Raw genomic sequence first — 27984 nt, forward strand, 5'->3', positions numbered from 1 at the left:
CCTTACCCCCAACCCTTCCAACAATCTTGAGATTTCCTAATTCTGCTTTAAATACTTTATATCTGGGTACATCACATGGTTTCTGTTATGCTGACTGATCCCTAATGATAAAGACACCAACCATCACGGTAAGAATTGGGAGATATTCAGTTTATTAGATAATGTGAATGTCTTGAATATCGGATGCATCATCTCAATATGTAAATATCAAATCACATTTCAAAGTCAATTCAAATGACCTGGATTTCTTCTTTGCTTTTCTCTAACAATGACCAGATAACAGCATTCTACATTTGATTAGTTTCTTCAGTCTTCAAAATAATTTTAAAAATGATGTTCAAATAAACTTCAAGTAGTTATCTTCAACTTTTTCTGAATAAAATTTCCATTCTTAAGACAGGCTTGTGATATACTTGATATTAATGGCGTTTTGTCTGTAGTAAGAAGTGGGAAACCAAGTTTCAATGAATACAGGAAAACCACTTGACCCTTATTCATTGTTTGCTACCTCTTCCTCTCTGACGTGATACATAAAGCTTTTGGTTCTACATTTGCTACTAGAGACCAAATACTGCTTTCATAAAACTGAGGTCTAATCCAGATCTTACTTATTTATTTAATTCTTTTAATGTTTATTTATTTTTGAGAAAGAGAAAGAACACAAGCAGGGGAGGGTCAGAGAGGGAGACACACAATCCAGAGCAGGCTCCAAGCTCTGAGCTGTCAGCACAGAGCCTGACACAGGGCTCAAACCCACGAACCGTGAGATTATGACCTGAGCCGAAGTTGGACACTTAACCGACTGGGCCACCCAGGTGCGCCCAGATTATATTTAAGTATCAAAATAGTTGTGACTAATTGGAGCTTGGATATTACATGACTCCACCTTGAAGAAAAATTACATTCAAGAAACATCCCTGCTCAATAAAACCAAGCACGTTTTTTCCTGATACCCTTCAGGAAAAGACTGTTTTCAATGCGTTGCAACATTTCTCTCCAGTCTTTTTCCTCATCCTTTTCCTTCTCCATGGCTCTCTATTCCTCTATTCAATGTAATAACCAGTAACAAACTGACATAGTGTTTTCTACACACCAGGCACATATGTTAACATAGTTAGTCCTTTAACAACCCTATGATTAGGTGTTATTAGCACCATATGACAGATGAAGAAGCTGAGACTTAGAGGGGTTCAGTATCTTGCTGAAGGTCACAGAGTGAACAAGTGGCAGGTCCAATGCTAAATGTATTTAGCAGCTGGGCAGCAAGTTCTGAGGCCTCTCAAAGCCACCTACCCCTCTTTAGCACCTCTTTTGCCCATTTCTCCTTTCTTTGTATTCTTTGTTTCTGGCTAGTAATTCTCTGCTGTTGTTTTCATTGAAATTCTAGCAACCCAACTTAATCACTATCTTCCATTTCTTTTTCCCCCTCACTACCTCAGGATGCTTGAAGAAGGGCCAGGAAGGTAGGCCTGAAGGGAGCTGGGAGGAGCCAGGGAGGGTTCTGAATACCCAAAACGGTAGTTGTTTTATTATTTTTTTCCTGCCTAAAAATTTGTTTTTTACCCTATGTTTTGGAGCCCAAGGAAAAATAAATAAGTAAGTAAGTAAGTAAGTAAATAAATAAATAAAAGCAATGACACCAATGAACAACTGAATAAAGCTCAAGTGAGAATTGAAGTCAAGAATTTGGACGAACAGGTTATAGTATTCAGGACATGTGGTCCCTGAGCTAGTCTCATTTTGTTTTCCTATTCCTTCTCCATGACTCTCTGTGCTTTCCTTCCTTAAAATGGCTCCAGGTGCAGTCTGAGAAGCATCCCCATTAGAGGAGATGAAGATTATCTGAGGAAGGATTCAGGTAGTAAAGAAATAGATAAAAATAGATTACAGAGAAATCACCTAATTTAGTATGTCAAAGTGGAGTTGAAAGCTTTTGAGCTCATGGAACTTTCTGTGCCATAAAAATCTCAAATAAAATGAAATAATACATGTGTAAAAGCTGCCTTTGAACTAGGGAATTCACATTTTTATTGTTTTTATTGTTCTCAACAACAGCTGATCAAACAGGCACTCAATAGCTTTTGTTTTCTGGCTTTCAAACCACAGTACTATTATGAGCTTGTTTTTGTTTGTGTTTTCAAAATGGAGGCCATATCCAACCAGGATGGATACCAGTGCAAGGAGAAACACATGTGCACGTCCACTTTGCCTCTAAGCTAGACTGATCCAGTATCACGCTTCAAAAAGAAAATTCCTTATCATTTTTCAAATTACAGTACTCCAGGATACTTTGATACTCACAACCCTTGGGCTTTCTGAAGTGCTAAATAGCATATAATTGCTTTTAAAATTAAAACCAATACAGATTAGGGGCGCCTGGGTGGCTCAGTCGGTTAAGCATCTGGCTCTGGATTTTGGCCCCATGTCGGGACTGTGCAGACAGCGTGGAGTCTGCTTAGGATTCTCTCTTTCCCTCTCTCTCTCTGCCTCTCTTTTTCTCAAAATAAATAAATAAACATTAAACAAAAACCTAATACAGATTAACATTAAGAGGTTTTTGAGAGCTCTGCTGCATTTGTGTGTGTGTGTGTGTGTGTGTGTGTGTGTGTGTGTGTGTGAGAGAGAGAGAGAGAGAGAGAGAGAGAGAGATTAGCACTACCCTTGTACATGTAGGAATTAGGACTGAAAAATTCCTTGGCTGTTGATATTTAGAAATTTAAGATTGGAGACAAAATAAAATACAGTTTAATCTTAGCACAGATTTGATCACAGAAACTTTTAAAAAAGATGTTTATGTAGCACTAGCCTTCTAAGGAAGTGTGGGGCAATTTCAGGAAGTCTAAGAAAGTGTCTATTTTTCCTTTGCTTTCTTGATTTCTTAAGTAAAAATAAATCCTAATCCTAATGATATGAAGAGTTTTTTATTGCTTTCCCTGAAACAGATTTTAACAGGGAGCAAATAAAGAGCAAGAACTACTATCTAGGAAAAGAGTGAGGACAGATAAGGCTTTTTTGGCACACACATCCTCAAATCAGTGAAGCAGTGGATTTAAAAGTGGTGGATTTAGGGGCGCCTGGGTGGCGCAGTCGGTTAAGCGTCCGACTTCAGCCAGGTCACCATCTCGCGGTCCGTGAGTTCGAGCCCCGCGTCAGGCTCTGGGCTGATGGCTCAGAGCCTGGAGCCTGTTTCCGATTCTGTGTCTGCCTCTCTCTCTGCCCCTCCCCCGTTCATGCTCTGTCTCTCTCTGTCCCAAAAATAAATAAACGTTGAAAAAAAAATTTTTTTTAAAAAGTGGTGGATTTAAATAAACTGGAGGGAGGGGTGAGGGTAGTCTTTTTATCTAGTATTTGACCAAATTTGTGGTGTCAAATACTGTGGTGTCAAATATTTGTGGTGTCTTCTTTCCTAAAGAAAACATCCAGATGGCCAACAGGCACATGAAAAATGCTCAATATCACTCCTCATCAGGGAAATACAAATCAAAACCACACTCAGATACCACCTCACGCCAGTCAGAGTGGCCAAAATGAACAAATCAGAAGACTATAGATGCTGGAGAGGATGTGGAGAAACGGGAACCCTCTTGCACTGTTGGTGGGAATGCAAACTGGTGCAGCCGCTCTGGAAAACAGTGTGGAGGTTCCTCAAAAAATTAAAAATAGATCTACCCTATGACCCAGCAGTAGCACTGCTAGGAATTTACCCAAGGGATACAGGAGTGCTGATGCATAGGGGCACTTGTACCCCAATGTTTATAGCAGCACTTTCAACAATAGCCAAGTTATGGAAAGAGCCTGAATGTCCATCAACTGACGAATGGATAAAGAAGATATGGTTTATATATACAATGGAATACTACTTGGCAATTAGAAAGAATGAAATATGGCCCTTTGTAGCAAGGTGGATGGAGCCGGAGAGTGTTATGCTAAGTGAAATAAGTCACACAGAGAAAGACAGATACCATATGTTTTCACTCATATGTAGATCCTGAGAAACTTAACAGAAGATCAGGGGGGAAGGGAAGGGGGAAAAAAAAACAAGTTACAGAGAGGGAAGGAGGCAAACCATAAGAGACTCTTAAATACTGAGAACAAACTGAGGGTTGATGGGGGTGGCGGGGAGGGGAAAGTGGGTGATGGGCATTGAGGAGGGCACCTGTTCGGATGAGCACTGGGTGTTGTATGGAACCAATTTGACAATAAATTATATATAAAAAAAATCTGTGGTGTCTTAACCATTTTGAGGAATATTATTCTCTTTCAGTTCCAGTGCCATAAAATAGAATAGTATTACACTTGAAAGTCATATCTACACATTGAAATCCTTTAAGTGAACATCAGAATTTTGAATAATAAGGTAACTCTACAATGACACAAAAACGATACTGTTTTTAGTTTCAGAGGCAAATAGTAAATCTCTGCATGTTTTTTATTTGGAAATCAATGAAAATCAAACAATAACACATAGATGTCAATTGCTAAGCAAAATATCTGAGTAGATAGCAGATAGCAATATCTAATATTTATTTTCCATTTAAAATTTAAAATACCTGTACTTTCTTTTCACATTTGGGTCCAGAATATCCATTGCGACAAGAACACACATTAGGAAATACACATCTGCCTCCATAAAGACACTTTTGTTTGCAAATTGCTGGAATATAAAAAAAATTACAATGACCATTCTTTGACACAAATGCTTGTGACATATTCTCTTCTGGTGGTCTGAAGCATGGTCATTAAGATTTTATGAATGACCAATGGTACTCCCATTCTTGTGCAGCCAAAACACAGACACACATACTCACACACATCAAAAAACAAAACACCCAAAACTCAACACAACAGTTTCACAATTCTATAAAGATATTATTAAAGCAAACAAAATTTTCATTGGCTACCTTTTAAACAGTGGCTATATGTTTTTGTTTTCTTTAGAGAGGAGATTCAAATCAGTAATATAAGCATTCATAATTTGCTTAATAATTTAGCAAAGATTTAAAAGACACAATGCAGTACTGGCCAGTGTAGAGAAAACTGACAATTTAATATGCTATCATTGGAAGTTTAATGTGAAACAACTGTATTAGAAACTTCCTAAAGATTTTTACACCAGCAATTTCTTCCTCAGAATCTCTCCTCATGAAATTTAAAAATACCTATATCTATCTCAATATAATTCAATACCAGTCTAGTTATCTATCATCTACCTAATGTATCCACCTATGTTATCATCTATCTACCTACCTACTTATAGAAAGAAAATGCTTATTATAGTAATAACTTGTAAATGACTACAATGTTCAACATAAGGGAAAAAGTCAAGTGAATTATATATCTATCAATATATTATATATATAGAATAGATATACATACAGTGGCATAGATTATATAATATTTCGTTCAAAGTTATATGTTGAAGGACACAGAAAATGCTTTTAAGTCATATTAAGTGAAAATACGTATAATATAAAATTACATACAATACAGTTATTTTTCATGAGAGAGGTATCTGCTTCCAGAGTTCATATTGAAAGCTTGCAAAATTCAAGAACAATATTCTCTTTGGTGGAAGTGCAGCATTAAAAGATTACGTTTTTATCAGTGATGCCATGTGTAGCTGGGCAGGCTGTGCAATACACAAAGCCCCACAGCTGAGGGAGTACTTTTCACACCACAGACATCATAGATTTGCATATTTGTTACAATAGCTCTCCAGCAGACGGCAGTCAGACATCTTGGTCAAATAATGTCAATATACAGAGTTTCTGGAAGTTGGAAATCAAGTATTTTGAGGAAAGGGACTTTGAAAAATTCACACAGAAGTGCTGCAAGGTGCAAAAATAAAGTGCACATCTTCAGGCTGTACTCAGAGTACCTCAATCCACACTTACTGGAGCACGTTTCCACATTAACGTGCTTCTAATATCTCATCATTCTCTTTCATGGTCCACAAAGACCTCTCTCTAGAATAAGCAGCCCAAATTAAGGGTGATGGCTCTTTTTTCTACCATTTTATCGCATATAACTCCCAATGAGAATTAGTGATTTTTGAGCACATATTTCTTAAGTACTAGAAGTGAATTCTTTGATAATATTTTCCTAAGATGAAAAATGTATAAATTGTAATAGCACTTACTAATAAAATACACTCTAAAAGTCATGAAAATTATATGTGAAATCTGTGATATATGGAAACAAGTGTGGTTCATAAGACATCAAAAAGCAGGGCAGATATTTTTTGTAAAAACACACGGTCATTTTGCAACTGTATAATTTCAGTTTACAATACACTTGGATCACCAGTTTAAGAGGATATAATTATTGATCAATTGAAAATATTTGGAGGGGGAGACTTCCAGTTTTTCTCATGAAGCTAATCTTTGTTAATATTTTAACATGTTATTTCAAGTTTTCATAAATTTCAATATTAGATCATTGATCTTCCTCAATACCCTGAGGCCCCATGAATGTAAAATTTTTAACTAAAACAAAAGGGAAATATATTAAAATACTAAAATCACAACAGGAATTTCTTTTGGATGGTAGAATGTGGGACCATTTAGTTTTTGGAACTTTTTCATATTTTCCATGATTTTCATGAGTGGTATGTATTTTTCTCATAATCTGAAAAAATATTTCAAGTTTATGCTAAAAACCTTCTTCACACCTGAGAGAACTTCCAAGGCACCCCAGAGACCATAATTTGGAGTTATCTGTGTCACACAAAATATTAACATATTTTACCAAATTTTCTTCTTTTAAATGGATATAACAATGAATGAAGATTTCCTTTTATTTCCAAACCCTTTTTTTTTTAATGTATAAGCATTATGGGATTTTTTTTCTCTATGATTTCTCCTCACATTACGCTTTGTTTAATAACTGTAACAGATTCAGGTTCAGAACATAGAGTAAAAAACAAATTTTGTAGGCTTACGTATTTGACACTGCACTCCTTCCCATGCGGTAGGACAGTGGCATATACTGGGAGCTATACATTCACCACCATTTTTACATTTCTGAAAGCAGATAGCTGCAAATAGAAATACAAACAAGTTAACAATTTAATTTGCCAGTCAAGTACTCACATAAACCACAAAAAATTTCACGGAAGAAAAAAAAGAGAAACAGTTAAAAGTTAATGACTTAAAGGAGCTTTTCCCTTAACATTTTATCAAGAACATTTTCCAATGTCACTGCTGATTCTTGAATAAGGTGATTTTAATGGTTGTATAACATTCCACTGATCGAATGCATCGTGATTTAACTTTTCCTCAATTTGTGGGACATTGGTGTTATGTCTTATTTTTCACCTTGACGAGCACATTATAATAGCTGCTAATTTTATAGAGTAATTTATAAAAGGGGGAAAAAATGAAACGTTTGAATGAGGAGAGCTGTTATCAACTCTAAAACTAGCCAGAGTTGAAAGTAGTGTGACCCACCTTGGAAGGTTCTGAAATGGTTGGTCTGAGATGTAGTCATGGAATCTGTAATTTTCTTTTTAACTATTTATTTTTATTTTTAAGAGAGAGCGCACGTGAGTGGGGGAGGGGCAGAGAGAGAGAGGGGAACAGAAGATCTGAAGTGGGCTCTGTGCTGACAGTGGAGAGCCGGAGGTAGGGCTCGAACTCACAAACTGTGAGATCATGACCTCAGTCAAAGCTGGACGCTCAACCCAGCCACCCAGGTGCCCCAGAATCAGGAATTTTTTACACCTTCCCCTGACCCTTCCTTAGAGAGGGAGACAGGACTTAAAGAACTTGTCATTTATCATGGCAATCACAGTGGACAGACTGGAAAATACAGCATAATCTCTTTCTCTGCTAGCCTGAAGAAATGAATTCAGAGCAGTTGGCATTTCACTCCAGTTCACAAAAAAATCCCCTAAAGTAGGAACAAAGAATCAAAAATAAAAACAAAACAAAACAAAGAAAATGCCCTGTGTAGTAAATTCTGCTTGATGTTCTCATGTGGATGCAGCATTTAAGAGTACCTCTTGGGGCTCCTGGGTGGCTCAGATGGTTAAGTGTCCGACTTCGGCTCAGGTCATGATCTCACGGGTTCGTGAAGTTTGGGTTCCGCTTTGGGGTCTGTGCTGACAGCTCAGAGCCTGGAGCCTACTTCAGATTCTATGTCTCCCTCTCTCTCTGCACCTCTCCCCACTTATACTCTGTCTCTCTCTTTAACGTTTAAAGCAAATAAACATAAAAAAAAAATTTTTTAAGAGTATTCTTCTTACGTGTGTTGCATTGTTTCCCTCTCCAACCAGAAGGACAAGAGCAAATGTTTGGTCCTACACATTTTCCTCCATTCATGCACATGGGATCACAGATACCTTAAGGTAAAAGCATGAAATATCAGCCCTCAAATGGCAATAGTTTAGCTATTTAATGTGTTTGCTTTACCTGTAGTTAAAAAACACATTTAGTGGTATCTTACTTTTTTGGCATCTCCTACCAGTGTATCCTTCACGACAGGTGCACACATTATTTCTCATGCAGCGGCCACCATTCTTACAGGGAGGGTGACAGATAGCTAAAAGAACACATGGCAGCAATCTGAGAATACTCCATATTCAATTATTATATATTACATATTGCATCATGTGCTTGTTATCTATGGGGCCATAAGGCAGAGAAATGTGCTATTAAAATAAAAGATCACATCTGCAAGTCATTAACACTATCCTTTCTAAATCATAAAATCCAATGCTTATAGCTTTAAGCAGCTAGTGGATTTGCACAATTTGAAAGGTATTGATGAAGTATTCATAACAAATGGAATCTTTGATATTATAGTGCTTAAATCACAAACCTTATCTTATGATTCACCTTTCTTAGAAGTAAAGAGTAAAATGATCCAGGCAGAACCAAGAAAGTGAGTCATAACCTAGCTCAAAATAAGAAATGCACCTATTCCTGTGGAAAATAGAAAAATCCCAACAATATATCATATGATTTTTAGAAAATAATTTTTAGTTGACTTTTGAATACCTAACTGAGGTCATAAAGGCAGAGCTTAGTATGTGACTTACTCCTAAAAAACTTAGTGAAAAATCCTTTTAACAATAAATCCCTGGCTTTGTTAGGAATATTTATCAGATAACCTTGACTACATTGTACTAGTATCTTCTATGTATATGCTTCTGCTTCATGGAATTCAGAAGTTAATATTTATCATCTTTTATGAGAAGATTTACATTGCTTCATGTTTCTTACAGATATGACAATAAATGCCTTTATTTAAAAAAATAATACATAGGCAAACCCGCCTAAATAGAAATTTATTTTTTTCTCTAAATGATAATTAAATGGATTTTAATTTGTATTTTAAAAACAAATGTCAAATTAACTGATTTTGGTAACAAGGCTATCGTAGACTAATTCCCAGTTTTGAATTAGATCCATCTTTAATAGCGACTTTATTTCCATTCTAAGAAAAGAAATCAACTAATTTCAAATGGATTCAAAACTGAAAATAATTTAGTACTTTATGTATAAAAACAAAATAACTGAATGATTTTAGCAAATGGATAATTTCCACTCTTTTAGTTTGAACCTTTTCTGATTAATGCTTCAGTCTACTTTCTCTGGTGTTTATTTGGTACTTTTTATAAAAAGTACATTTTCTGCTTCCTAGTCTTAATACAACTTACGATCATTTCTAGTATTAGAAAAAAAATGTATTTGTTCTATTGCAAAAACACAGTAGGAAATACTTATGGTTAGAAATTTAAAACTAAAACAAAAATAAAAAAACCAATATATAATGGGTAACCTTGCTATAATCAATACTCATCCATACCACAAAACTTGAGTGTAGAGATAAATACTACATTTACACAACAAAACATATGTAAATAAAGTAATATAAAGAGATTATATATTAATATAAAGGTTTGATCTTCTCCACATCTAGTCCCATTTTAGGAAAAGGAAGTTTAGGAGAAAATCCACCTACATATATACCTATATATTCTCTAGGCCTCACACAGATATTCCATGAGACTCCAAAGGGAGCTAAGTAATCCAGCCTCACCTACCATGTGGAATGGACTCATGACATTCAAGGATTTGAAGGATATAAAATGTATTTAAACAACTCTCCAGTGACACATTATAAGCCTTGATTATGAATGGAGTAGTTTAACTCTTTCGTTATGTCTCTAGTTCAGTTTTTATCTTCCTCATTTGAAATCCTATAGAACACACAATATCTTGTGTGGATAAATATTTTATCCATTTTCTGCCTATTTTTATTCAGTGACTTTGAATGTGTATACCATTTTCCCTTCCCACCATTTGGGCTCACAGAGGCTCATGAGAGGATGTGATCTGATAAGAATAAAGCTAATATTTTTTATTTCTTCTGCATCTCCTGTAGCATTTCTTAAAAACAATTGTACTATTATTCATGGTAGCCAGCCATGCACTTACAGTATGTACGTCTCGCTCCTTATGGCAACTGTGTGGTTCAAATCTAAAAAGTCAGGAAGTCTGATGCTGGAGACTTTGATTTCAAAATCCATGCCAGCTAGGAGGTTTTAGAGGCTAGCTAATTCCAAAACCTTTTAACATATGTTCAACAGATACTTTTTAGTTCAATACTTAATAATTTAGAGATTTCCTCCTTTCTCAGTAATACTGCTGGCACATAAGTTTTAGAGACATTTTCTCACTATATCTTACATCTACTGCAAGGAGCATGAGAGATATCAGCTTTTATATCCCTCTTAAATTCTGAGTCAAAACTATACCTATAACTCAGAAATATGGGGTTAGACATAGTCACTTGGTTTTCAAGGTTTGCTTTAACGTGGTTTTTACATCTTCCCATTTCACAAAGTGGTTCCTTGAAGGAAATCTTAACTAGAGGAACTCATTTGCTACGCCTGTACTTCAGTGGTAGTTTGTTCTCTACCTCATCTGCAACCTTAGAATCCCAGTCAACCTCCAAATAAAAGAAATTAAATCACTTCAAAGTATAACATGCCCAAAAAAGAATACGTTTTAGGAATTAAATTAGGACAGCCTCTGACACGTTTTACTAAAAAATCTATTCTGCATTTTGCAAAAGTTCAAAGATATGAAGATGTGGAAAATACATTTTAAATTTCATTTATTGACATTAACTCATAACTACACTGTCATCTTCAGGACATGCTCATTATTCTGAAAAAATCCATCACATTTCTATATCAGCGAAAGTATTGAAATAGCAGGCCACGAAGGGGGGGGGAACGATGCATCTGTATGACCTGATATCACCTTGCCCAATGCTGTGCATAGCTAACTTTTCACAAGTGTTTAATAAAACTAATGTTGACAGATCATGAGGTAATAGTGGGCATTAGTGGACCATAAATCAAACATTTTTGCTATGAGGGCAGAAAAAATGACACCATTGCATGCAATAGACTCCAAGAGAATTTTGCTTATTTGGTTCACACCTTGATCCTATAAAACTGCATGGACAAGTGCCAAAATTGAGAGTCTAATGTATAGTGAATAAATGTAAGTATTTTATTTAAAAATTTTTTAATGTTTATTTATTTTTGAAAGAGACAGAGATAGAATGCGAGTGGGTTGGGGCAGAGGGAGAGGGAGGCACCGATTCTGAAGCAGGCTCCAGGCTCTGAGCTGTCAGCACAGAGCCTGAGGCGGGGCTTGAACTCACAAGCTGTGAGGTCATGACCTGAGCTGAAGTCGGACGCTCAACCGACTGAGACACCCAGGCACCCAAAATATAAATATTTTATACAATAACTCATACATTTTCAGGATCTGGTCATTAAGCAGCCACAACTGTAACATCATAAGAAAGAGAGAAAAAAATAGCACTGTCCCCTTTGAGACTTGTCTTGTGTTTACTCAGAGTTCTGTTTATGCCTTTCTCTTTGTATTCATAAAGAAAGAATAATTACCATTCTGACACTGCGCACCAAAGAATCCATTTGGACAGAAGCAAGTGTTTGGCTTATCACAGGAACCACCATTGAGGCAAACAGGGTCACACAAAGCTAATGAACAGCAGGGGGAAGAGAGACCATAAAAGTTTTATTATTTAAAAAATGAAAGCTGCACTGAAGTACAAAATGGTGCCTAATGAAATATTTTATTTTTACTGCAAGGAAAAGCCATAACCTATAATTAATTTGACTTTGCCAAACATACGAGGAATAAAATAAGTGGATAATAGCTTTGAAAGTCTGTTCATTAAGTTTACAAACAATACCAAGCTAAGAATATGGAGGTTATGATTAGAATTCAGAATGCCCTCTGCAAGCTGAAAACAATGATGGGAAATTAGAAGACATTTCAGCAGCACTAACTGGACAGTCTGTAATCCACTCAAATACACTTCTTTAGGCCTCCATCTCAATTCAAATAGGAACACTGTGCTCAAGTCCTAGCATACTCAAAAGCATTCTGCTTAGCTTCTTTACCTTTGTTCCCCTTTGAGAGGCACCCCTAATTCCATTTTCCAACTCAGACTTTACCCATTCTCCAAAGTCTACCTCAATACTATCTTCTTCCAAACTGCACTTGCCAGAATGAATTTCTGTCTTCTATGCTTCCAAGGAACTGTGCATTAATTACATTACTTATTATAATCCAACTTGTACCACATTCATTTAAAATTATTGTATCCTGTGTCTTCTTCACTAATGACATCTACTTGAAGTCAAAGCAAAAATCAAATTGATCTTTGTTTCCCCTTGGATCATGTTTCACACATAGTTCGCAAGCTATAAACATTAAGTTAAACTTATGTTGAGAAAAGTCATTAGATCACAATGGATTAAATTAAACACAGATAACTGCAAACATTGCTGGCAAAAAATTAAGCCTGATACTCTGATAAAGAAATGGAATAGAGTGATGGTGTCGTTTAACTCAACTGCTTGAATGTTTCTTGAAACAGAATGTCTGTGTTGTGATAAAAAAAAAAACTTAAAAGAGATTGAAGATTGAGATGTAACATATATTTGTTTCTCTCCATTATAAGGCAAGTGTATGATGAGAATATAAAGTCATAAAAAACAAAAAAAGAAGTACTGGTTGGGCTAGATAACACTAAAGCTGAAATATACTCTATGGCCTGATACAGGAAGAAAAAGAATAAAAATAAAAGATACTTTTATTAAAACTTCATACTAATCTTGTCAGATTAGTTTAATGCTTTTGGGTGCTGGTTTAGGACACTGGTGCATTTAACATTTTTTTTTTTAACTGACTTATTCATTGAAAAAAATCCTGATTTTACCTGAACCACAAGTAGATCCCGACCAGCCAGGCTTGCACTGGCAAATATCTGGTGTAAGACATTCACCTCCATTTTCACAGTGCCTGTTACAAATCACTAAGATCACAGAATAAAAATAAAAGCAAGCTAAATTAGGCTTTGAATTGGTCATGTTATTGGGTATTATCTAGGTAGCTCATAACTGCCAATCATATCCTCTAATGAATAAATTCAGAGAGAAAAATAAAAATAACCTATTCTTTGGCTTTAAATGGTCTCCAATTGTGACATTCAGCTACTTTTTGGTAACAGAGTTGAGGAAAGAAGAAAATCATTGAGCTGAATGGTAAATAAGAGTTGGCTATTTAAGAAAATTATTAGTTACTAATGAAAATAGTTTTAGATATAAATAAACAAGATAAACTTATAGGCAAATCAACAAACTGGAATTCTTATTATCTCAAAGAAATGGTCATGGATAGGGTAAGGAGAGAGTTGTTTACAAGAACAAACTTCTTTATCTTAGTACTGGAATCCAGTGTTCCCAGTGGCATACAGAATAACAACTGTCATAATAAATCATGAATGTATGTTTGTTCGTTTTTTTAATGTTTATTTATTTTTGAGAGAGAGACAGAACGTGAGTGGTGGAGGGGCAGAGTAAGAGGGAGACACAGAATCCGAAGCAGGCTCCAAGCTCTGAGCTGTCAGCACAGAGCCTGACACGAGGCTCGAACTCATGAACTACAAGATCATGACCTGAGCTGAAGTCGAATGCTTAATCGATTGAGCCACCCAGGTGCCCCAGGAATGTATATTTTTTAGTGTTTGGGTTTATCTTAGTATTAAAGGCATCAACTATTAAAAGGAGCAGTTTCATTACATTAGGCTGCAAGAGAGTTTTGCTTACTTGTTTCACACCTTGGTCCTACAAAACCATAAGGACAAGTGCAGAGATTTCCAGCCAAGCAGGTGCCACCATGTCGACAAGGTGGACTACAATGTTCTACAGACAAAAATTATGTTATTAAGTCAGATCCTAATTAAGAATATGTTTGTTTATATTTATGAATCATAGCCACAATAAACTGTGTTGTAAAAGCAATTTATAATAAACTTGGCTTGCTTTTAGTATGAAATTTAGTTCTGTGGGATTGACCATACAAGTTGATACTCTCAAAACACCAACAAATCATCATCATGTTTTGGTTTATAAAACTGTTGGTTAACTGAATGGAAATATACCATGTTAGGTTTCTTCTGCAAAGTGAGACACACACTCCTCCCCTAAAAATAGAATACTTCTATATTTCCATAATTATTTTCCTATGTCATCGATAATACGTGTTTCTATTAGTTCACTCTGGACTTACTTTAATTTGTTATTTTGTACCTTGCCTTGACATGGAAGTATTTAGGGTGGTTCTTAGATTATTAATAATTATTTGTACTGTCTATCAAAGTATATTCTTTAAAATATTAAAAATAACAAATATGCTTCTTTAAAATATTTAAAAAATGTCATTTAATAAACTCCCCTCTTAAGATTTCAACCAAAGTAATAAAATTATGTGCCTATAGACATGTTTTTAAAAATCACTTTTTAGGATTCTTTTTACTACCTAATATCTTCTAATTATTTGGTATTTAGCACTTTCTTGGAGTCATGTTTGACAAGTCATTCAATAACCAGGTGTCCTTTACTTGAAGCTAAAATATATGTAGGGATATGGCACCTTAAAACCAAATATCCAAGATATTTCCGAAGACAATTTTACCAAGGACAAATAAGCTATTACTCTTTGGATTTCTAATGAAACTGAAGTTTTTAACATCTTCAAATAAATTATTTTTGGAAAACATTAAAAAGCTTAGACATCCTCTCCAACATTAATGAATATATATCAGTAAAGACACAGTAAAACAGAATTATCTTTTTAAAAAAGCTTTAAAAAAGTGTTTTATCTTGGCTCTATTATTTGATTTTTAATTTGAATTATCACCTTCATCACAGGTTGCTCCAGCACGCCCTGGGGGACATTCACAAATGTTAGGCTTAATACATTTTCCGTGGTTTTTGCAATCAGGATGACATAGAGCTGTATAAAATAAAGCTCAGGTTTTAGAAATATCAACTATCAATTAAATTCATTATGCAAACTAACAAGTTTTATACCTACCAGTTTGGCAGTTAGAGCCAGCATAACCAGGTTTACATTTGCATATGTTTGGGGCAACACACTCCCTGCTTTTCCCACATGGGTGTCTACAAATAGCTGCAAAAATCAAAGGAAAAAGGATGAATTGTTGATACATGTTCCATAGACTTACGTGTAAGAAAAGTAAAAATCTCTGAAATTTGAAAATTTTGACGCTGCTTATTAAAGCAATAACCATTGCATTTATCCATAAAGTCATTTTCCCCCTTATATTTGTTTTACTATTAGAATGACTGAAGAACATGATTAATATGGTCAGAAATAAGTGTCATAGGTGGTAATTATTCCCTTTGTGAGGCCTGATGTTGAAGATGGCTGCTAACCAGAAATGGGATTCCAGTCTTTTCACAGAGGTCAATAAAGTTCCAGATACTGATCAGATAAATGCTGGTAAATGTAAGAAATAATCAGAATTTCAAAGAGCAAGATACTAGGACCACATCTTAAGTTTACAGGTTTGTATTCCTTAAGCTTCTTGAAGTGCTTGATATATTCTAACTATTAGGCATTTAATGTTTTTCTGAGGTGACCAAAAAGTATGTGGTTGTTAATATGGAGTTTTATATTATGAACATATAAGTCCTGAAAGTCATTATTATCACTATTCCTACAAACAAACAAACAAACAATGTACCTCTCAGTAATACCGACAACAAGGGAATATCCCAACAGCTCTATTGCTTAAGTTGGTCTCAAACAAATCAAAACACAAGCAACACAAAACAGTAATAACAAAATAACAACACAAAATAGCTTCAACAGTGTTAAAGCTAAAAATTTGAGTTGCATCTAGGAAAACAATACTGATAATTATGAAAAGAAGTAAATGCTCCTTTCAAAATTAAAGTGATGCCCAACTTGTTTTTTCCTCAAGAGCTGGAAGAAATACAGAGAAACATAGTTTATGCAAATAAGCAAATATGCCAGAATTAGTAATTTAAAGTGCTAAATGCCCACTGTGAGATGAAAAGAACCCAGACAACAATGTTATTCACATCCTTATTTTATCTCTTTAGCTGCTTAATGCTAGGAAAGTCAGTTAGCCCTCTAAGGCCCTGTATTCTCATCTGGATGATGGGAAAAATAACACTCAATACATGGAGTCTTTATGGATTATATGACATAATTGATACAGAATGTTTCTATAGACCTTGGAACACAGTAGATACTCAAAAACATATTTATACTATATTATATAGTTTATAGTACTATATAATAGAAACGTTCTTTCTAAAAATAATGCAGGAACACCCATGTTAATTTTTTTGAAATATGAAGAGGGGATACACAAACAATAAACAAATAAATAGAAATTGGAGAAATAAATGGAGTAAATAGAATTTAATACATAAAAAAGAATCTCTTCTTAATTACTTAAATGTGAACTAATTAGTTTTCTTTCTATCTTCTAAAGAATTTTCATACTACCTCTGCAATTGATACCATCTCCGTAATATCCAAAGGGGCATCGTCCACATCGGAAATGACCATCTGCGGTTGGCACACAGGAAACACCAAGAAAACAAGGTGATGCAGCACAAGTTGATATTTTGGTCCATCCAGGCTTTTCCGGCAAAACAGTGATGGCTCTAGTAACTGATGATGTAAACTCATCCTTAAATTGCATGTAACCTTGGGCAGACCTGTTGATTTGAGAATTATGCCCTCCTGCCTCTGTTTGGATGGTACTCTGTATAACATCCTTTGCTTTACCATGGGAACTGTTTGGGTTAATGCTTAAGGAATTTGGGTGTTTCACAGAAACTACCAGTTCCTCCAGACTGAGATTTGTAGTGATAGTATGATCCGCATGTTCAAAACCTGATATCTGATGGGAAATAACTTTCTCTGAATTATTCATCTGAGAGGTAACTGCTTTTAATGAGAAGCGTGAGATGTCACTGGTTGTGTCCAAGAACTTTTTGACAGTAGCAGGACCGTGGGTAAAGTTCACACCAATCAGTGAATGATCTGTTGATGGTGGAGGAAATTTTACACCTAACAACCAAAAAAGAAAAGGAAATGTTAGTAACATTTATTAATGTTCTGCCCTTCCCACTATATTTAACATTAAGTAATTCATTCCTTCACATAATGTCTGGTGCATGTATACCATTACACTAGGAGCAATGTGGTAATAAGAAGTCATCATACAGTCCCTGCCTTCAAGGGATTTGTAATCTTTTTGAATACACAAGAAACATAGAATATTAAACATTATAAAAGTTAAAGAACAATAAATAATAATTTTATTTAAGAGTTAAAAATAGCCAACAAACATTATTGACCACTTTATACACTGAGGCTCACAGCAAAGAAAGCATAGTGTTGTCAATAATGGACATGTGAGCAACTCATAATGATAATCTGAAGAAAATTTTTATTATATTTTACTTATTTATTTTATGTTAGTAGGCTTCATGCCCAGCATGGAGTCCAATGAGGGGCTTGAACTCACGACCCTGAGATTAAGACCTGAGCTGAGATCAAGAGTTAGATGCTTAACTAACTGAGCCACTCAGGTGCCCCAGAAAAATTTAACTTACACAAACATACTATGTATAATTTTAAACTAAGAAGTCTGAGATCTTGATGAGATAAACACATTTTTTTTTTTTTTGCAAAATATAAATGATTAAACTGGTGGAAGAAAAAATAGGAGTTGATAGAACAATTACCATGAAAGGAAAAAAAATAATCCAAAGTCGCCCCCAAAAATTATGCCAGGAAGGATGATCTAATGGAAAAAAATTACCAAATAATCAAGGAAAGACTGTTTTACAAAACTTTTGCAATGCAGAGAAAGAGATGAAAGTTTTAAAAACATTTGATGAAGTGGCATAATCGTCAAGTCAATATTATTTATTAAAATACATAAGCATTTAATGAAATACTAGCAAATCAAATGCAGCAGTGTGGTTCCAGATTACTATATCAGAATAAATAAACGTGTATCTCTACTAATTGAATTATATTACATAATTATATAATTACATTACATAATAAAGAATGCAGTGTAAAATAATGTTAAAAAATGATCTGATCCCATTTTCTGTTGAAAACATTCTAAAAAAGTTAGCCTAAGGAAACATTAACAGAAACTGCAGCAAGTAATAAATGCTGAAAAACTGATAAAATTTAAAAACTACTTCTAATTTAAAACTAAAGAGAATTCTGAGAAATCAACAAATAAAAGGAAAATTCTTCAACTGGATGAAGGATTTCTAGCAGAAATCTACTGTGGTATCATACTTAATGGTGAAACATGAAAAGAATTTCCATTAAAACCATTAAGAAATAATTCCCTGCCTAAACACTCTGCACTGGAGGTCCCAGCCATTACAATGAGGACCCAAGTTTGAGAACTGAGACTCTATAGTCAGACTGCTCAGGTTCAAATCTCTCTCCTTTTACAATGTCTATCAGCCTGAACAGATAACCCATCTATGGCTCTGTACAGATTAGAAACTTCCACAAAATGGAAATAAGAACAGTTACTGTCTATAGCTATTGAAAGGACTGAATAATATATAAATAATATTTGTCTAGAGCTGATATGTTGTAAATACAGGCTAACTTGTAAATACTATTATAATGAGAAAGTAAGAGGAAGAGACAAATTGGCAAGCAGTATTGACTATTTATAAAACCAATAAAGAGACCCAACTATAAAAATAGCATAATATGAGTGTTTAGTAAGGCAATTGGATGTACGAATAAATTAAAATCAAGACAGCTTTCCTATGTTGCAGTAATCTACAATGATATTCTGCAAAACAAACAAGTGCAATGATATCTCGCAAGATGAATAGCTAATGTTACATAAGGCAAAGGCATAAAGAAAGCTAATGTAAAATCTGTAAGGCCTTTATAAAGACAATCAGAATATTAATCAAATAAAACAAGACTTATAAGGACAGCAGAATGGACAAGGAAAGGCTGTATGAAATAATGAGCTTCTTATTATTTTTAGAGTTTGAGTAGATGTTGGACGACCAGGGAGTTATAAAATGTAACTTTAAAATGGTCACTTCCAACCATAAGCTTCTCTGAGATCACCTTAAATATCATTTGTTCATTATACAACATGAATCATTTTTCTAGAATATAAACCAAAGAAGTCAATGGATTAGCAAGAAAAAGAATAATTTGTAAACCACATTATATAATCTTAGGTGATCTTTATAAACAAAAATTCCTGAAATAAATAATGTTAGTATTCTGGAAAATGAATGGGAGGTGTTACTTGTCATTAGCTTTTAACTAAGACCATTACTTACTAGAGGCATTTCTGCTTGTTGACTTAACACGGCTCTCTCTCTGCATGGCATTTTTATCATTCTCTTCCTTAGTTTCACTTTCATCAGAACTTGTAAGAACCACAGTATGTGTCGTAGATTTGTGTAAAAGCTGTGTTTCAACTGTAAATGTATGCGTGAAAAACAGATCAAACTATTGTAAAACCGAAACACTGTGAATGAGAACATACGATAAAAATGTCACTTGGGGGGAGCACCTGGGTAGTTCAGTTGGTTGAACATCCAACTCTTGATTTCCGCTCAGGTCATTATCCGAAGTCCCGCATAAGGCTCTGTGTTGAGTGTGGGGCCTGCTTAAGATTCTCTCTCTCTCTCTCTCTCTCTCTCTCTCTCTCTCTCAATCTTCGTCTGCCCCCTCCCCTCTTTGGGCTCTCCCTCTTTCTCTGTCTCTCTCTCAAAAAAAAAAAAAAGTCACCTGGACTGAACTCTTAGCAAATTAGATTACAGAACTAGCTTAAATTTCACCTCTTCAGCAAATCCTTGGGTTATGGATTGAATTGTGTACCCCCAAATTTATGTTAAAGCCCTAACTCTAAATGTGACTATATTACCTTAAAGGAGGTAATTAAGCTTAAATGAAGTCATGAATGGGGCCCTAATCCACTAGGACTGGTGTCCTTTTAAGAAGAGCAGGAGCCACAAGGGGCATTGCACATGTGAGGACACAGTGAGAAGGTGGCCATATCTCAGCCAAGGAGAGAAGTCAGAAACCAACCTGATCTTGAATTTCCAGCCTCCAGAACACTGAGGAAACAAATTTCTGTTGTTGATGTCACCCTGCCTGTGCTATTCTGTTATGGCAGCCCGATCTGACTAACAGATGTTCCTATAGTACCGCACTCACCCAACCACCCAACTTCATCTATCTGTGTTCTCCCACAGAGCTTTGTCCTTCACGCTATTGATTTTTATGTGTCTCCTTCCCCTTCTCGTTAGCAACCTCAATAAGAACTGTGCTGCATTTACTTTAATGGTCAGTGACTCTGTTGCCTGCTATAAAACTAAGTAAACAATACCAACAATAAAAGAAATATTTTGTATTAACAAGCATCTTCCTAAAATACACAAATGCTTCTGACAGAGTTAAGAAACTTAATAGTCACTGATGTGTAATGGGATTTGGTTCAACTTGCTTTCCTCTTAAATTCCATTTGATACAGGTTTTATTCAGGGAATGAGTCTTTGTTTGCAAAAGGCAGATGTTAGATAACTTTAGTGTATGGAGTGAAGGGTGTGATATGGTTGAGTATTTGGAACTGGATATTGAGGGGGAAATGTGAGTGGCTGAGCTACTAATGAATTCCCCTTACCATCCAGCACTATGCTCCTCAAGTCTGTTAGCTCCAGGGCTAGATAGTCCCACCTCCATCTGAAGCACAAAGTAACATTACATCACTAATATATGTTTTTCATCAAAACGGGGTCTTATTCACTGGTGCAGCCACTCTAGAAAACAGAGTGGAGGTTAGTAAAAAAGTTAAAAGTAGAACTACCCTATGGTCCAGCAATTGCATTACTAGGTATTTACCCAAAGGATACAAACATACAGATTCAAAGGGGGTACATGCACCCCAAGGTTCACAGAAGCATTGTCAACAATAGCCAAACTATGGAAAGAGCCCAAATGTCCATCAACTGATGAATGGATAAAGAAGATGTGGTGTATAAACACACACACACACACACACACAGGAATATTACGCAGCCATCAAAACGAATAAAATATTGCCATTTGCAACAACATGGATGGAGCTAGAGTATGTTATGCTAAGCGAAATAACTCAGAGAAAGATAAATACTGTATGATTTCACTCATAAATGGAATTTAAGAAAAAAACAGATGAAAATATGCGAGTGGGGAAGAAAAGAATAAAGAGAGAGGGAAACAAACCATAAGAGACTCTTAAAGATAGAGAACAAACTGAGGGTGGATGGAGGGATATGGGTGGAGTATGGGCTAGATGGGTGATGGGTATAAGGAAGGCATTTGTTATGATGAGTACTGGGTGTTGTATGTTAAGTGATGAATCACTGAATTCTACTCCTGAAATGAATATTGCACTGTATGTTAACTAATTAGAATTTAAATAAAATTTTGAAAAAAAAAGAAAATAAAGAAAAAATTATGTGGAAAAAAATGGCGTCTTCTTCACTTAATGATACCAAAATATAGTTCTTTCATACTGTCTTCTATAATTTGCTTTTCTCTTTTAAGCTTTTAAAATGTTGATATCCACCAATTTTTTGTCCTTCTTTCTCTTAGTGTTATCTTTGGGCAATTTCATCCATGACTGATGACCCTAAGACCTGTATCTTTAACTTAATCCTCCCTCCTAAACTCCACTTGGATATTCCATAGTCTTCTCAATCTCTATGTATCCAAACTGAACTCATTATCTTTCCCCTTGCAAATCACTTCTTCTTCATGTGTGTGTCTTAACTCAGCTGAGGCTGCCATTACAAAATACCATAGACTGGATGTCCTAAACAACAGGAATTTATTTTCTTACTATTCTGCAGGTAGCAAGTTCAAGATCAAGATGAAGGGCCATTCAGTTCTTGGTGAGAGCTCTCTTCCTGGCTCCCAGAGGTCACTTTTTCCCTGTGTCCTCACAGGGCAGAGAGAGAGAGAGAGAGAGAGAATAAGCTCTCTGGTGTCTCCTCTTATGAGGATACTAATGCTATCGGATCCTAATCCTCCCTTATGACCTCATTATGACCTTAATTAATTCCTTACTCCAAATATAGCCACAGTGGGGGTTTGGAACCCAACCTATGAATTCTGAGGCCACACAATTCAGCGCATAGCAAAGTGAATGCCAATTCTACACACTCATTCATGTAAACTGAGCTTTTGGAATTTAGTAACTCTTTACCTCGCCATGCTAATCCCAATCATTGACTGTGGACAATCAGCTTGCTTCTTTGGTGTTTCTTTCAACAATGACCTCCTCACCCAAAGTCAGAGTATCTTCCCATGTTTCCTATTTTTTTTTCTTTTTTCTTTTGGTGGGGGGAAGAGGAGCAGAGAGAGAGAGAAAGAGAGAGAGAGAGAGAGAGAGAGAGAGAGACTGAGAGAGAGAGAGAGAGAGAGAGAGAGAGAGAGAGACGGATAGATAGACAGAGATTAAGAATCCCAAGCAGTCTCCACACTCAGCGCAGAGCCCAATGTGGGGCATGATCCCAGGACTCTGGGATTGTGATCCAAGGCAAAATCAAGAGTCAGATGCTCAACTGACTGAGCCACCCAGGTGCCCTACATCTTTCCTATTCATTCGTAATATTCTCTTAGCTTTTCTTCCCACCTTCAGGCTTGCTTGCACAGTTTCTTACCCATAAGTGGTCCATCCACCATTATGCTCAAGTAGACTTCTCCGATATAAATCTTATTAAATTTCTCATAGTTTCTCAGTGATCTGGCCAGTGGCTAGTTCTCTAGCTTCATTTCTTATAGCAGTTCCTCTTACCCTCTATATTTTAAGCACATTGAATTATTTATAGTGGCCAAGTGTGCTGTGATGTTACATATTTCTCCACCTTTGTTCATGATGTTTCTTCTGCTTAGAAAGCCTTTCTTTCTCTTGATTGGATACATCAGATTTAGCTGTAATGACACTCGCTTTTTAAAACTTTTCATTATCCCTCTAGGTAGACACGATTCTCTGTGTAGTATTCCTATTATTCTCTACAGACACTTCTCATGAAAGACACAGAACACCATATGAAACTATGTGATTACATGTCATACTGGTATTACACTCAAACCTATTAGGTCAGAGGACATGTTTTACCTATTTTTGCATCCTCTGCATCCAGCTTAATGCATGAAACTTAGCGAATACATACTGAATGAACACATGAGTAAAAAAGGTAATAGAACTGAGTGATTTTGATTAAGTAAATGTAGCAACAAATATTTCATGCCAGAAAATAGGGACTTTTACCATGACATATCTTTCCATCACCATAAAATCCTTTTGGACATGAACCGCAATGATAGGAGCCAAAGGTATTGAAGCACTCTGCTCCTGGAAAGCAAGGTCTGGATTGACACTCATCAACATCTTCCTGGCAATTTTTACCTAAACAAAATACAGATTGAGAGTTCAATTTATTTATTTTGAAAAACACTGTATATCCCATCAAGTGTTCCTTATTTTATTTCTTTTACTTAAAGTACTTTACTTCTACTTTACTTAAAGTATATTTACTTCTTTTACATAAACTCCAGAAAAACTGTCATACATTAAGAGGAATGTATGTATGTATAAAGTCACCAATTAGAGGGGCACCTGGGTGGCTCAGTCAGTTGAGCATCCCACTTTGGCTCAGGTCATGATCTCGCGGTTTGTGAGTTCAAGCCCTACATCGGGTTCTGTGCTGACAGCTCAGCACAGATCCTGCTCTGGATTCTTTGTCTCCCTCTCTCTCTGTTCCTCCCCCCTCTCACACTCTGTCTGTCTCTCTCAAACATAAAATAAAAGGTTAAAAAAAATTAAGTCATTAATTAGATTCTATTTAACATTAAATAAGACCCTTCAAGTGCATAAGATTTTCCTTATAAAAAAGACGACAGAAGGCCCTTGGTACTCTAAGGCAAAAAATTACCATATCATAGCAGCAATTCTCACTTTGTTAAAAAAATACTCAATGATTTTTTTTAAAAAAAGTTAGTAGAATGATTGCTTAATTAGCTTAAGGACAGCTTATTCAGTGCGGTGACTGCATTAGCTGTGAAAACGCATGAAAATTTTACAGCATGTGAGGAAAGTCAGTATGTCCTCAATAAAGTTTTTTGAGATGAAGTGTTCTTTGAAATGTTTAAAATCTTAGTTGAATGAATATATTCAGTCATTTATGATGGTTGCTCCCATTACAGTAAGATCCATGAAGCACTCAACACGAATTGTTTCAAATGAAGTCTGTAGCACAACAGTCCCAACTGATAAAATTTTTATTTTAAAATGCTGAAGAAAATAATAAATGTCTTGCTTAGTTCAATTATAATGTTAAAGTAGATGCCTTCAAGTAAAATATAAACTCAGTAACTGCATATTTACTTAACATTTATATCTGTTTAAATTAGAGGAAATATTGGTATGACTCTTAAAAAGCCTTGGGAAATTATAAGTCATTCATATACTTATTTGAGGTTTCTAGAATAAAATTTTTCAGGATAATTAACAAGTTAGCAAACATGCTAATATTTCCTTTCATTTCGCTTTAACATTGTATCATGATCTTTTTAAGTTAATGAATTATCAAGTTTTCTTAAATGATAATGTTTATATTTCTCATGGCAGATTTCTTGATTTTTCCATATTATATTTCAATAGTAATATATTTAAATATATTTCTACCTAGCAAATATAGACAGAAATGTTTAAGAACCTGCAAAGTACAATACAGACATAGAATACTGCCATTAAAATTATAAAAAATTGGCAAAATTTTACGTAAGAGTATTTGTAAGCAATGTACAATAATAGAAGGATATGAGTAGCAAATGTATTTGTGATGACTTTTACTAGATTTTAAAACATATATTAAAATCTTTAGGACGATACACATGCTTGAATAACCTGTATATTACTTGGAAAGCCAAGGAACTTTCCTTTCTAATTTGTTCACATACTAATTTCGTTCATGAAGAACCAAAACTTACCTTTGAGTTCAGGTGGACACACACAAGAATAACTGTGAAAACCACTAATACAACTGCCAAGGCCACAGGGGTTTGACTGGCACTCAGTGACGTCCACTTCACAAAGACTGCCCTGAAAGCCAGGCAAGCAGACACACAGGTGCACTCCACTTCCTGGAGGAAATTTAATATCTGACACACATGATCCACCATTCAAGCAATCACAAGACTTCACAGTCACCTCCAAAAGAAACAAAAAGTAAACGCTTTATTCTTCAGTAAAATAATCTTCAGTTTATGCCTTAGAAATTGTGTTAGGCATGTACATTTAGGTGGAAGTAGGACCAGATCACAAGTTTTGAAAAGAAAGTATATATATATATATATTTAATGTAAAAGAGTATTTTAAAATATAGTTTAATAAGGTAACCTTGCCAATTTTCAAGAGCATAGTCAAAATATAAATGCTATGGATAATTTTTTAAAATGTTACAAGATACAGGTGCCTGGGTAGCTCGGTCCGGTAAGTGTCCAACTTCAGCTCAGGTCATGATCTCGTGGTTCATGGGTTTGGGCCCTGTGTCGGGCTCTGTGCTGACAGCTCAGAGCCCGGAGCCTGTTTCGTGGATTCTGTCTCCCTCTCTCTCTGCCCCTCCCCTGCTCATACTCTGTCTCCCTCTCTCTCAAAAATAAATAAAACATTTAAAAAAACATAAAATGTTACAAGATAATCAATTTCTATGATGCAATTGGAACAACTGGAAAAAAATCCTTAAGGGGCAAAGCAGTTAGTCACATGACTTGTCCCAGACTATAGGGAGTAAACAGTCATTTGAATTATCTGGTTAGCATGACATAATACACAATTGCCCTTCATACCATTACTTCTCTGGGAGTGTGTCTCAAATTTCAAGTGAATACAGGGCACAAAAACAGTATTAATAGCTCGTGACTGATAATATCAAAAGAATAGCCAATAAAAAAATGACTTCACTTGAAGGAAAGGGTATAATTCTCAATCTTAGGTTTATCATAGATATTTCAGACAGGTAGACATGAATGCATTCTTTACTTAAGTAAACTTAAGTACAGGAGCAAATGGTCTAGGAATTCGTCACATAGATCCGTGCTCTGGACTTGAGACCCTACCGAAGATTTTAAATTCTGACAAAAATAGCATTTTGGCAGTTTAATTTTCCACAAAATGTTGAATAATTTAGTTCCTCTTCATGAAGAATTCTATTTTAAGTTTCAAATAGTTACTGATACTGTTAATTAATTCAGTGGCATTTATGTAATTATAAATATTACCATAATCGTGAGTCTAGTTTCAGCATTGCAGTCATCGGTAAAAAGTAGAGTGAATTGCTGTGGAGTTTGGGACTCTGCTTTCCACATAAGAAGTCCCATAGAAGAAACATTTGCTCCCTCGGGACCCGAGTCCAAGGCAAAATGGATGTCAGAGCCTTCAGGATCGACAGCTGTGAACTGGAACACAAAGTTCTCCCCGAAAAATGTCTCTAATTTGTCTTGTGGCATTTGAATCAGTGGGGGTTGGTTGTCTGTCAAAGAGAAAACAATTACTTTGTACTTGTGTATAAAGAAAAAGGAAAAGGGAAAGTAAAGTATGATGCAAAGACCTCAGACTGAAACATTTTGATGAATTTCAAACTCCCCTAAAACTTCCATTACCTATGCTGGCTCTTTTTCTTTTTTCTTTTCTTTTCTTTTCTTTTCTCTTTTCTTTTCTCGTTTCTTTTCTTTTCCTTTCTTTTCTTTTCTCTTTTGTTTTTATATTCTGAATAAATTCAATTGCATTCTTAGAAAATGTAAAGTAACTGACAGGTGCAAGACTTCAAACTTTGCTACAAGGGTGTAACAGCACTTTGAACACAGCATAAAATACATAAACATATCTGCATTTCCCAGACTGGATGCATCTCCTTTTCTGTCTGAAATTATTTCCTGGTGTTGACCAACTCATTGCTTGCTCTCACTCTCTCTTCTTCATCCTCTACCCTTTTCAGCTTTACTTTCCCCTCAACACCTCCTTTTATTTCCCCTTCACTCTCCATGACTGGATTGTTCATTTAACCCCCCCTCCCCACCCGACCTTATTTTCCTCACTGTACCTGCCTCTCCAGTAGGAACTGGAAGCCATATAAGTCACAGCCATCCTCTGCTCCTCAGAGGCATTTCCCACTGCCAAGCTCACATAATGGAACGGTGGTTATTTCAGAGGACAGAGAAAGCTCCCTTTGCGCTCAAGTAATGCTTTAAAACACTTTTTTTATATTGTCATATTAAAAAATGTCCCCCTTCCTTGGCTTAACACATGGAAGGTAGAGGCTTTTTCATCACACTGGGCACAAACACTTTCTGCTTGCATTGACAAAGCACTGATGCCAAGAGAATGTGGTTCTGGTTCCCATTCTGCCATCATATATCTTTATACAATTCACTGGTTTTAATTTCCTCACCCCTCAATACGAGAAATTGGGATAGATGATTTTTCCAGCCTCCTTAAATCCTTGAACATTGCAAATCTATT

The 27984-nt window shown here is 35.5% G+C and overlaps 1 protein-coding gene across 1 annotated transcript in view; it reads right to left on the bottom strand.

Moving 5' to 3' along the window:
* Nucleotides 1–247: 247 nt before the first annotated feature.
* The window catches only part of VWDE (von Willebrand factor D and EGF domains), a 77709-nt gene continuing 49972 nt past the window's right edge, over nucleotides 248–27984 (bottom strand). The window contains 15 exon segments of the mRNA XM_030294831.1: nucleotides 248–434; nucleotides 4551–4654; nucleotides 6941–7036; nucleotides 8246–8341; nucleotides 8446–8541; nucleotides 11930–12025; nucleotides 13273–13368; nucleotides 14162–14257; nucleotides 15255–15350; nucleotides 15432–15527; nucleotides 16899–17468; nucleotides 19751–19891; nucleotides 23734–23871; nucleotides 25455–25674; nucleotides 26745–26995. Of these exon segments, the coding sequence (XP_030150691.1) occupies nucleotides 420–434; nucleotides 4551–4654; nucleotides 6941–7036; nucleotides 8246–8341; nucleotides 8446–8541; nucleotides 11930–12025; nucleotides 13273–13368; nucleotides 14162–14257; nucleotides 15255–15350; nucleotides 15432–15527; nucleotides 16899–17468; nucleotides 19751–19891; nucleotides 23734–23871; nucleotides 25455–25674; nucleotides 26745–26995 (2207 nt within the window). The 3' untranslated portion in view covers nucleotides 248–419.

The sequence above is a fragment of the Lynx canadensis genome, chromosome A2 (genome assembly GCF_007474595.2).
Source record: "Lynx canadensis isolate LIC74 chromosome A2, mLynCan4.pri.v2, whole genome shotgun sequence".
Lineage (NCBI taxonomy): Eukaryota > Metazoa > Chordata > Mammalia > Carnivora > Felidae > Lynx > Lynx canadensis.